The 12,416-nt window shown below is 42.6% G+C and overlaps 1 protein-coding gene across 1 annotated transcript in view; it reads right to left on the reverse strand.

The window, feature by feature from the left end:
- The window catches only part of LOC148502847 (cytochrome P450 2G1-like), a 30,007-nt gene extending 20,823 nt beyond the window's left edge, over positions 1-9,184 (reverse strand). Inside the window, exon 1 of the mRNA XM_088449314.1 lies at positions 9,005-9,184. Within this exon, the coding sequence (XP_088305440.1) occupies positions 9,005-9,184 (180 nt within the window). The remainder of the gene's footprint in view (positions 1-9,004) is intronic.
- Positions 9,185-12,416: the final 3,232 nt, after the last annotated feature.

Below are 12,416 nucleotides of genomic sequence, written 5' to 3' on the forward strand. Positions count from 1 at the left end.
GAAATACAGTGAGAGACAACTGAATCAATGGCATGCAATACACAGCTTAAACGCCGAGCGTCCAGTGCTCCACTGATGAAAACTACGGAACGGAATACAATAGCAGTGGAAGGAGATGGCACTACAGAATGGCAGTGTATGCTATAAAGCCGCAAATGTAGAGTACAGTAAACCACCATAGCAGCTGTGCACAGAGGTTTTTTTTACACGTGTTTCGAACATGGCTACTATTATGTCGCACGGGCAGTCTTTAATAAAATAATATATTTTCTTGATGAGATATTGGGGAAAGTGTAGTTAACTCTGGAAAGTGATGCATTGGAGAGTGATAAACTACCAACCAATCAGCTCCTCATTTTTCAAACACAACCTGTAACATGACAGTTAGGAGCTGAGCGGCTGGTACTTTGTCACTCTCCAGTTTCTCACGTTCCAGGGCTTAGTACATATATCTAAATGCTGACATATCAGCGTACATTACAGGATCTATGGCATTATTCAAAGCATGAGCTCCTCATACTGCAAATGCCCCTATGTAATAACAGTGAGAATAATCAGAGCCATCAAAAAAGGAAGTGTGCATGACCTGAATACAGTAGTTGGTTTCTATGGCTAAGTTGTATGTTGACTGCTTAGCATAGCCTTATTCCTGATGAGGACAGGGCTAATAAAGAATACCTCTGAATTTGATTTTATCAATATTATAGTATATACAGTATATTTTTAAAATGTAAATTTTTAGATTGCTCTGCAAGAGAACTATAATAGTACGCAGCAGCAGTTATGTAAAATAATGCCAATGTCGCATCTGCATCCAAGTGCCTACAACTGCACCAGTCGCATATTTGTATGTTATATTTTCTCTGGGTTATCAGAATGCTAACATCAGTTTTATGGATATCCATGCATGTCAATGCATATCAATAGGTGCTCTCTTCTTAATTGTACAGTATACTGTGGGGGGATGGGTGAATTTCTCTCTCGCAGAATGTTTAACAGATTCCCCATCCCTCTGCCACAGTGAAGTGACCATATTGTACTGGAGGATGGGTTGAATTTAAACATACCAAACCAATGATCCCGGTGCTAATTTGGAAGTCCAAATTTTACCAAATAGATGTGCAACAACCAGTTACTTAAAAGCAGCAAGTCTAAAATGATGGGATATGTGAACACCCATAAAAAACCAAGAATGCAATTTGTATCAGACTGCGCTAATATAAAGGAATCTACTGCAAGATAGCAGACTTCACATGCATACATAAATCAGTCATGGCTCCAAAATAGGAAATTTGTACTAATTTGTTGATATATTAATTTTTAATCCGATATTTGTTCACAATTAAAAATACACATAATCTACAGACAAATATAACTCACATTATTCAAAATATACAATACACAAGACAATAAACCTCTATTGAGCATATATATCTACACTAAAAACCACTTTGCTACTTGTGCATGATCTGGCATGAATATTTGAAATCAATACAGAGGGTAAAATGCCCAGAGCAGTCCAATTAGAATATTGATCATGTGTCCACCATACAACAGTTGAATGTCATGTACTGACTTGCCAGCCGAATATTGAAAAAATGCTGTGTTGACGTAATACCTATCCGTTGTACAGGTCAGGTAATATAGCGTTGCGGTGAACAAAAAAGGTGCCAATTTCTCCAGTGAAATAGGTTAATGCTATAGCAAGTATGGCTAGGCACAAACAATCATACCATCTCCCTTGGCTCCTGCTGCGCTGATATGTTATCCTCAGCTGTCCTTAATACAGGTAAAGCGGTGCAGCGCCGCTGTATGTAATGGGTGTTTCTCCAGTTAAAGTGAGCGGTGTTGGAACAGGGGTATTTGGAATCAGTAGTCCCTCAATCTCCCCTCGTCTCTGCTCACTTGACAGTACCGCCCAGCTAAAATAACAATGCTGATGCCTCTCTGCAATGACGCCGCAGAGAACAAATAGCGGCTGCAAACAAACCAGCTGGCAGTTCCACTGGAGATCGTTCACAAGTAGGAAATGCTGTGTAGTAAGGGGGAATCCACTGACGTGTTTCGCCCCTCCTCTTTCATTTTCACTTTAAGTCCTAATTAGCTTTACCTTACCAGTACTGTACATCAGTGCTGCCGAGAGCCCCGCCGGGACCCGGTACTGGGAAGGGGCATGTCCAATGCGAGGAGGTGTGGCTAGGCCCCCTCCTTACAAAGTATTAGAATAAGTATGTGCGGGCACGCGCTGTACAGAGGGGCACCAATATCAAACCCAGTGGGGGTGAGAGGTGGGATGGGGGGCCTGAGTGTGAGTGGTGCACTCCTTCCTCGCACATTACAGAAGTATAGAACACTGACTGCTGCTGCAGCAGGTTGTCTCCCCAGCCCAGCGCACAGCAGTGTTTGCTGGGCTGGAGAGAGAGGCTGCTCTTCTCTCTCCCTGCCTTGGCTGCTGCATTTCTTGCGTGGGTGCAGGCCTGGCGACAAGGGGGGCACTAAGGGGTCACCCTTACCGGGTGTTAAGGCTGCCATTAGGGGATAGAGGATAAGCAATAGGGGCTGGGGACAGAAGTAGGTGAAGAGGGCAGAGGAAGGTGACGGGCTGGACACAGAGGAAGGTGATGGTACCTGGTGAAGGAGTATGGGGGCAGAGGAAGGTTATGGGGCTTGGGGCAGAAGGTGACAGGGGCTGGACTCAGAGGAAGGTGATGGGGCAGAGGAAGGTTATGGGGCTTGGGGCAGAAGGTGACAGGGGCTGGACTCAGAGGAAGGTGATGGGGCAGAGGAAGATGAAGGAGGCTGGGGGCAGAGGAAGATGATGTGGGCTGGGGGCAGAAGGTGGCAGGAGCTGGACGCAGACAAAGGTGATGGTGTCTGGGGATGGAGGAAGGTGAAGGGACAGAGGAGGATGAAGAAGGCAGAGGGCAGAGGAAGGTGATAGGGGCTGGGGGCAGAAGGTAACAGGGGCTGGACGCAGAGGAAGGTGATGGTGCATGGGGGCAGAGGAAGATGAAGGAGGATGGGGGCAGAGGAAGGTGATAGTGGCTAGGGGCAGAATGTGACAGGGGTTGGAAGCAGAGGAAGGTGAAGGTATCTGGGGACAGAGGAAGGTGGAGGGGGCAGAGGAAGATGAAGGGGCCTGGGGGCAGAGGAAGGTGATGTGGGCTGGGGCAGAAGGTGACAGGGGCTGGACAGAGGAAGTTAATGGTGCCTGCGGATGGAGGAAGGTGAAGGGGGCACAGGAAGATGATGGAGGCTGGGGGCAGAAGGTGACAGGCTGGACACAGAGGAAGGTGATAGGGGCTGGGGACTGAGGATGGGTGCTCGGGACGGACAAAGGTGATGGGGGAATTCTGGGATGAGGATGGTGATGAGAGGCTGAATTTGAAGAAGGTGATGAGGGGCTGATGACTAAGGATGGCTGGCTGCAGACACCATCCCTCCTACCACTGAGGCATCCACAGCACTGTCATCAAGAAGTCCTTGCGAGAGATGGTAGGCAAGGACTACAGCCTGCATCACCAATGACAGAGATAGACTGTGTGGTAAGTCATAGTATATTTTTATTTTATTGAAAGTCTGGTATATGTTTCAGATAACATTATCATGATTCAAATATCACACATGCAGGGGAGGGAAGTGCGGGATCGGGGGTGGTGGTGAAGAGAAGGTCGGGCCCCCAGATACATCAGTGTACCGGGCCCCAAGATTTCTGTTGCCGGCCCTGCATTGGCGGGGGGGCAGGACTGCAGCCTGGCTTCTCCAACAGGCCCAGGTAAAGAGTACCAGCTCCCCCCCTCTCGGCAGCCCTGCTGTACATAAACATTATTTGACATCTGCATCACTACAAGGGACTAAATATAATGCAACAGTGAACAAAAGCTTCAACTCTTTTATAAAAAAAAAGAAAAATGCAAAAATGTAGGAAAAGATGCTTTTGAGGTGACTAAAAAGATTTTTTAAAAATTGTTTAAAAAATAGTCTAAATTTGGGGTGCATAAAGCACCAAAAAAGTAGATTTGGGGGTAATTTAAAGCCATTTGTTTTTAACCCCCAATAGTTACAGGTATATCGTTATTGTATATAAGTCCCTCCCCTTGTTGATCAGCGCCATTTCCTTGCTGAGTCCCGGGCTGTGCTGTGCTCCATCCAGGGGGCTGTGTTGTTCAATCTAGGGGTGTGCAGGGGTGTGCTGTGCTCCGTCCAGGGGGCTGTGTTGCCCATCCAGGGGTGTGCAGGGGAGTACTGTGCTCCATCCAGGGGGCTGTATTGTCAAATCCAGGGGTGTGCATGGGTGCGCTGTGATCCATTGAGGAGTCTGTGTTGCCCATCCAGGGGTGTGCAGTGCTCAATCCAGGGGGCTGTGTTGTCCATCCAGGGGTGTGCTGTGCTGTCCATCAAGGGGTGTGCTGTCCAGAAGTGTGGTGTCCATCCACGGGCTGAAAAAAAGTCAATAAAAGTAAAAAAAAAAAATTATAAGTTAAAAAATGTTAAAAAGTAGTTTTTTTTTTGAGCTGTACCCCAGTGTATGCATATAAGAACATGTGATGCTGCAGGCCGCACCTCCCCAGTGTATCCATATAAGCTCTGTTATGCTGCTGGCCTTACCCCATTGTATGCTTCCGTACACCAGTGTATCCATATAAGTAAGGCCATACCCCAGTGTAATATTCATACAAGTACTGTGATGCAGCAGGCCATACAAATAACATAATATTCATACATGTATTGTGACGATGTAGGTCTTACCCAAGTGTAATATTCAATTTCATATAAATATTGTGACGCTGTAGGTCATACCGCAGTGTAATATTCATACAAGTATTGTGACGCTAAAGGTCATACCACAGTGCAATATTCATATAAGTATTATGATGCTGTAGGTCATACCACAGTGTAATATTCATACAATTATTGTGACACAGCAGGCCATACAAATAACGTAATATTCATAGACGTATTTTGACGCTGTAGGTCTTACCCCAGTGTAATATTCATACAAGTATTGTGACGCTAAAGGTCATACCACAGTGCAATATTCATATAAGTATTATGATGCTGTAGGTCATACCGCAGTGTAATATTCATACAATTATTGTGACACAGCAGGCCATACAAATAACGTAATATTCATAGACGTATTTTGACGCTGTAGGTCTTACCCCAGTGTAATATTCATACAAGTATTGTGACGTTAAAGGTCATACCACAGTGCAATATTCATATAAGTATTATGATGCTGTAGGTCGTACCGCAGTGTAATATTCATACAATTATTGTGACACAGCAGGCCATACAAATAACGTAATATTCATAGACGTATTGTGATGCTGTAGGTCTTACCCCAGTGTAATATTCAATTTCATACAAATATTGTGACGCTGTAGGTCATACCGCAGTGTAATATTCATACAAGTATTGTGACGTTAAAGGTCATACCACAGTGCAATATTCAAATACTGTAGGTGCCTTAATATTGAAATCAAATTGACAATGATTATATGAATGCTTTGAGGTGGACTGCCGTATACTTGTCATACCACTTGCGGCAAGTGAAGATTTTATTTTGAATACAAAGGGGCTAATTCAGAGCTGCACTAGTGATGTCAGTAGTGGACTTCCTGCTCTATTAGAGCAGGAAGTCCACTCGGCCTTGTGGCAGCTGAGACCCTACCACAGGGTCTCATCGCAAGGCCGATATTGGCGATAATCGTGACCGTCTCCTGGCCGCTCGCACAAGCTGTGGGTGGTCCCCCACAGCACTGCGAGTGGCAGGAGAAAAAAAAACGCCCACAGACCCTGTGAGCTGCCTGCAGCGAGCGGGTCTGAACTTTTCGCCTCCTTCGTCTGTTTTCCAGGAGGAAAAGTATTGCGCGTGTGCCCGCTGTTCCCCGTATTCAATTCCAAAGTAGGCAAAAACGGGAACAGGCGAAACTTTGATCAGCAAAAAAATACGTGAATTTTTGGTAAATAATTGTAGGACCCCCCCTAAATATGTCCAGACCTGGGGGATCACTATGGGTACCCCCGTTTTTGCCTGCAGAAAAAAGTTGGGTTTTTAAATAGCCGCTGCAGGTGCTTTTTTCCAGACTTTGAAGAAGTGATGCAGAAGAGCACTTAGCTTTTTTTTTTTGCTTTTAAAAGTGGTCCCATCAAATTTGGGGTACATGAAAATGGGTGCAAGCATATTTTAAGTCCCTAAAATTATTTTTTTAAATTCTGCAAAAATGCACCTGCTGCTGTCACCCGCATTGAAGAAAACATCTGCCGCATACTTCGGACCACCTCAGGAATCTAGTTCACTATTTTAGAAGTGGTTTTTCCTATTTTATTTTTTTTACCCCAAAATTGTAAAAAAAAAATTTGGAGTGTCCCGATTTTTTTTTTTTTTTTGACACAGATCGTTTTAAGGGGTCATTCCCAAGGGTGCAGGCTCATTTTTTTAAGCCTGCACCCCTAAACCCCAATTCTGCATTTTTTTTTCTCCAGCTAAAGGCAGGCGAATATTTATCCCCGTTTTATTACATTGACTTTTCGCCCTGGCGAAAAGTCAATATAATTGAATACAGGGATAATGAAAATAGGCGAAAATTATGTCATTGGTGAAAAATTTTCGCCGCTTCTGACATTTCGCCTCAAATTGAATACGGCCCATAGTCTGATCAACTCTGTGTTTTTTATAATACTATCTATATTGTTATCAGTATGATATATATATATATATATATATATATATATATATATATATTTAGGTTGTGTATTTATGTCTATGTAAATGTATGTACTTTTTCTGACCATAAGTGCGGTTAATTAAACCTATAAATTTTTTATGTGTGTTTGAATGAATGTCCTGACTGGGGTATTTAAGCGCAGTATATTGCCTTTTCTGTGCTGTAGGTCATACTGCAGTGTAATATTCATACAAGTATTGTGACGCTGTAGGTCATATCGCAGTGTAATATTCATACAAGTATTGTGACACTGCAGGTCAAACCGCAGTGTAATATTCATTTCATACAAGTATTGTGACGATGCCAGCCTTACCTCAGTGTAATATTCAATTTCATATAAGTATTGTGACGCTGTAGCTCATATCGCAGTGTAATACTTATACAAGTATTGTGAAGCTGCAGGCTGTACAGCTGTGTAATATTCATACAAGTAATGTGAAGCTGCCGGCCATACCACAGTGTAATTTCATACACGTATTGTGACACGGTAGGTCATACCGCAGTGTAGAATTCATACAAGTATTGTGACGCTGCAGGCCGTACCACATTGTAATATGTATACAAGTATTGAGACGATGTAAGTCATACCCCAATTTATTATTCAATTTCTTACAAGTACCATGATGTTGCAGGCCGTACCGCAGCATAATATTCATACAAGATTTGTGATGCCTTAGGTCTGTCCTCAGTGTAATATTCATACAAGTATTGTGACGCTTCAGGCCATACCCCAGTGTATCCATATAAGCACTGTGATGCTGCAGCCCTACCCCAGTGTACCCTTATAAGCACTGTGATGCTGCTGGCCGTACCCCAGTGTATCCCTATAAGCACTTTGACAGTGAAGGCTGTACCCCAGTGTATGCTTTTGTACCCAAGTGTATCCCTATAAGCAATGTGGTGCTGCAGGCTGTACCCCAGTGTCTGCTTTCATATCCCAGTGTGTCCATATAAGCACTGTGACACTGCAGCCCATACCCCAGTGTATCCATATAAGCACTGTGAAAAAAAAGCCCATTGTCATGCCTGGGCAAAAAACAAAAAAAACCCACTTCTTATCTGTGGAATTATTTCTAACCAAATCCGCACAACAATAGTAAGTAGAGGTAGGGACCTTAACCATCCAGCAACCTTCTCCCTGTTATATCATTTGTAGCGAGTTCATGGAAATTTTTTTGGGAAAATCAGAAATTGGTGCTAAAAAAACAAACAGACAGTATTAGTTAGCTCCCTTCCCTCAGCTAGATCCCAGCACCTGCAATCTCCACAGCCAACACCTTTATCATCAATATTCTCACTAATGATCGGAGGTAGTTCTGGTTCCAGGATAAGGCTAGGTGACTCCTCCCTTATCCAGGATTCCTCAGAAGAATACTTGAGCAGAAGGCCTGCTGCTGCTGCTGCAAGGGGGAGGTGGATCTTCATCCCACAAAGGCACCAAGAAGACTACTACTAGTTATAGTTTAAAAAAACAATTGAAAGTTAAACAATCCTTTGATAAAGGAAGCAAATATGACAGCTGTCATCGCATTGCACAGTGGATCACTGATGCCATGACAGCTGTGCTAGTATTAGATGGTGAAATAATAGAAATTGAGAATTAAACAGAGAATTATAGTGTGGAGGAAGTGCATAAGGAAGATGAGGTGGGTATTTGTGCCCTATCTGATCCTATTGAGGATGTTGATAATGAGGATGTTGTTTGTGTAAATCAGCCACCAGTGGCAGCAGTTCTTGCTCATGATAAAAACAAAGCCATTGTCATGCCTGGGCATAACACCAGAAAAGCCACATCTTGGGTGTGGAATTATTTTAATCCAAATCCTGACAACAGTTGTGAAGGCATCCTTACCATTTGGAAGCCAAAGATCGGGACGTTAACCATCTAGGCACTTCCTCTCTGTTATGTCATTTGCAGCAAGTTCATGCAGTTTATTTAACAAAATTATAATAATTTGTAAATTAATACCAAAGAAGTCCAGTATCAGCACCAAGCAGTTTGGACCAGCACATGCAGATTCCACCACCAACATCCTCATCATAAACCTCCTCCTTAATGATTGGAGGTAATACTTCCAAAAAAATGTTGTGTGGGGACCCATAAAATTAAAATAAAGCCTTATGCTTCTATACAATCACAGAACGCCTTATTGATTTCCAAAATTTTTATAATTGACAGTAAATTTTACAGAATATATTATTTTTTTATATAATTACCGTTCATGTTTACACTGTTATTCTCTGAAGATATAGAAATTCAAAGTAAACCTGACCTTCATAAGTGATTTCACCATTTCTCCCCTCTTCATTTGGAGCAAGTTTCCAATCACAGGGAGCGGGGTTGGTCCTGGGGGCAAATTTCGTTTCCTGTATAATTTGTCCCATGTTACATAGATGAAAAGACAAGAAATGACCAGAGCCAGCAGATATGTCCCCAGTCCTGTCAGCTCCATGTTATAGATTGGTCAGTTATCTTAAGATCTATGTATTATATATAGAGACCTTGTGATTCTTGTCAAAGGTATTAAACAATATTTACAATAGTTTAAATTACATTATATAACATTTTTATTTGTTGTATAATTTGCCTGTAGTGTTAAGTACTGAAAGAAAACAATTCAGCAGGAAACTTATCTCATATCAAATATCATCAAACATTTATTTAAAACCACAATCCTAATCGTATTAAACCTGCCTATCCCATACACTGAAATATGATGTAAAGCCCGTATTTATTCTATTTTGTTTGCCATCCCACATACTAAAATCAATAAATAATTAATATTACAGAAGTTTGCATGGAACTTTTCCTGTGATCAATTTGAATAATAAATCCATTCTATAATTTCTTCTTACTTGTGACATGTATAAAATGGTACAGTAATATTACATAATACAGTACACATGGAAACGGACTGTACTATACAGTACATACTATACCTCCCAAGTGTCTCGATTTGGAGGGACTGTTACAATACACTATCCTTAGTAACGTGTATACTTCATACAAAGTAGGTGTTTCTTGGTGGCTAGGGGTGGGGTTTGATCAGACTTGGAGGGGGGCTTTTATTGTTCCAAATTTGCATGTCTAAATGTTGGGAGGTAAGCCTTTAGTAGAACATCAACCTATGAAGGTTGGCATAAGAATATTCACAATAAACTTTTCAGTTCAAACTTTCTACCTTCATGGCATTCACTTGCCATAGGGAGCAACACAGTACCTTAGGTAAAATTGGAGGTATTCACATCCAAAATGTTTACATAAAATGTGTGCAGCAACAATGTTGCATTTACATGTTTATTACGAGTTGTACATATCTTAAGTAAAAGGTATACATGAACTGCATTACTGCAATGAAGATTATTGAGGGTCTAGCTGGAATTAACCAATCAAAATTAAGTTGCACTGGATTGGTTAGTTGCTGATAATAGTCCAAACCTGTAATTTATTCTTGGGCCCCACTAGAAGCAGTAACCAGTGTACTTTCTGTTCAAAGTTTGCACATTTGCATATGATAAAATCCCTTCACTTATAATGTATAATCCAAATTTGTACAGCACATGCTCATAAAAACACATACTATACAGCACATGCTCATAAAAACACATACTATACAGCACATGCTCATAAAAACACATACTATACAGCACATGCTCATAAAAACACATACTATACAGCACATGCTCATAAAAACACATACTATACAGCACATGCTCATAAAAACACATACTATACAGCCATTGCTCATAAAAACACATACTATACAGCACATGCTCATAAAAACACATACTATACAGCACATGCTCATAAAAACACATACTGTACAGCACATGCTCATAAAAACACATACTATACAGCACATGCTCATAAAAACACATACTGTACAGCACATGCTCATAAAAACACATACTATACAGCACATGCTCACACATACACATACTGTACAGCACATGCTCATAAAAACACATACTATACAGCACATGCTCATAAAAACACATACTATACAGCACATGCTCATAAAAACACATACTATACAGCACATGCTCACACATACACATACTGTACAGCACATGCTCATAAAAACACATACTGTACAGCACATGCTCATAAAAACACATACTATACAGCACATGCTCACACATACACATACTGTACAGCACATGCTCATAAAAACACATACTATACAGCACATGCTCATAAAAACACACACTGTACAGCACATGCTCATAAAAACACATACTATACAGCACATGCTCATAAAAACTAGGGGTGAGCGGGTTCGGATTTCTGAAATCCGAACCCCCCCGAGCCCCCCCGATCCGAGTCCGATCCGAGTCAGGCTCGACTTTTCCCGCCTGACTCGGATCTGAAATCGAGGCAAAACGTCATCTTCCCGCCTTCCGAGTCTCGCGGGTTTTGGATCCTATATAAGGTACACACGTCGGCGCCATTTTCTCACTCGGCTGTGGACAGTGAAGAGGGAGGGTGGGAGTTAGGGCTGTGTAGTGTAGTGTAGTGTAGTGCTGCTGTTGTCCACTACTTCAAAGTCCATAGGGGCTGGCTGTGTTGTGCTGTGCTGCTGTTGTTAATAGGGGCTGTGTCCACTACTTCAAAGTCCATAGGGGCTGGCTGGACTGTGTTGTGCAGTCAGTTCTCCATAGGGGCTGTGTCCACTCCAAAGTCCTGTGCAGTGTCCCAGTCCTAAAGGAGTGCTGTAGTGTTGTCCAGGGGGTGCTCTGTCCATCAGGGGTGCTCCCCCCAAGTGCTAAAAAAATAATATATTTTCTGTGTTTGTGAATTGTGTGCGCAGTAGCCGCACGTGCATCAACAAAGTAGTGCCAAGCGTGCGCCTGTGTCATAAGTAAAGGGCCGGCTGGCTTGACCGTTAAGGGTGCTGTAACCCCCGAAAGTACACTCCAGTCCAAACCAAAAAAAAAATTATTTTCTGTGTTTGTGAATTGTGTGCGCAGTAGCCGCACGTGCATCAACAAAGTAGTGCCAAGCGTGCGCCTGTGTCATAAGTAAAGGGCCGGCTGGCTTGACCGTTAAGGGTGCTGTAACCCCCGAAAGTACACTCCAGTCCAAACCAAAAAAAAAATTATTTTCTGTGTTTGTGAATTGTGTGCGCAGTAGCCGCACGTGCATCAACAAAGTAGTGCCAAGCGTGCGCCTGTGTCATAAGTAAAGGGCCGGCTGGCTTGACCGTTAAGGGTGCTGTAACCCCCGAAAGTACACTCCAGTCCAAACCAAAAAAAAAATTATTTTCTGTGTTTGTGAATTGTGTGCGCAGTAGCCGCACGTGCATCAACAAAGTAGTGCCAAGCGTGCGCCTGTGTCATAAGTAAAGGGCCGGCTGGCTTGACCGTTAAGGGTGCTGTAACCCCCGAAAGTACACTCCAGTCCAAACCAAAAAAAAAATTATTTTCTGTGTTTGTGAATTGTGTGCGCAGTAGCCGCACGTGCATCAACAAAGTAGTGCCAAGCGTGCGCCTGTGTCATAAGTAAAGGGCCGGCTGGCTTGACCGTTAAGGGTGCTGTAACCCCCGAAAGTACACTCCAGTCCAAACCAAAAAAAATATTATTTTCTGTGTTTGTGAATTGTGTGCACAGTAGTCGCACGTGCATCAACAAAGTAGTGCCAAGCGTGCGCCTGTGTCATAAGTAAAGGGCCGGCTGGCTTGACC

The sequence above is a fragment of the Taudactylus pleione genome, unplaced genomic scaffold (assembly GCF_031769625.1).
Source record: "Taudactylus pleione unplaced genomic scaffold, aTauple2 ptg000481l, whole genome shotgun sequence".
Taxonomy (NCBI): domain Eukaryota; kingdom Metazoa; phylum Chordata; class Amphibia; order Anura; family Myobatrachidae; genus Taudactylus; species Taudactylus pleione.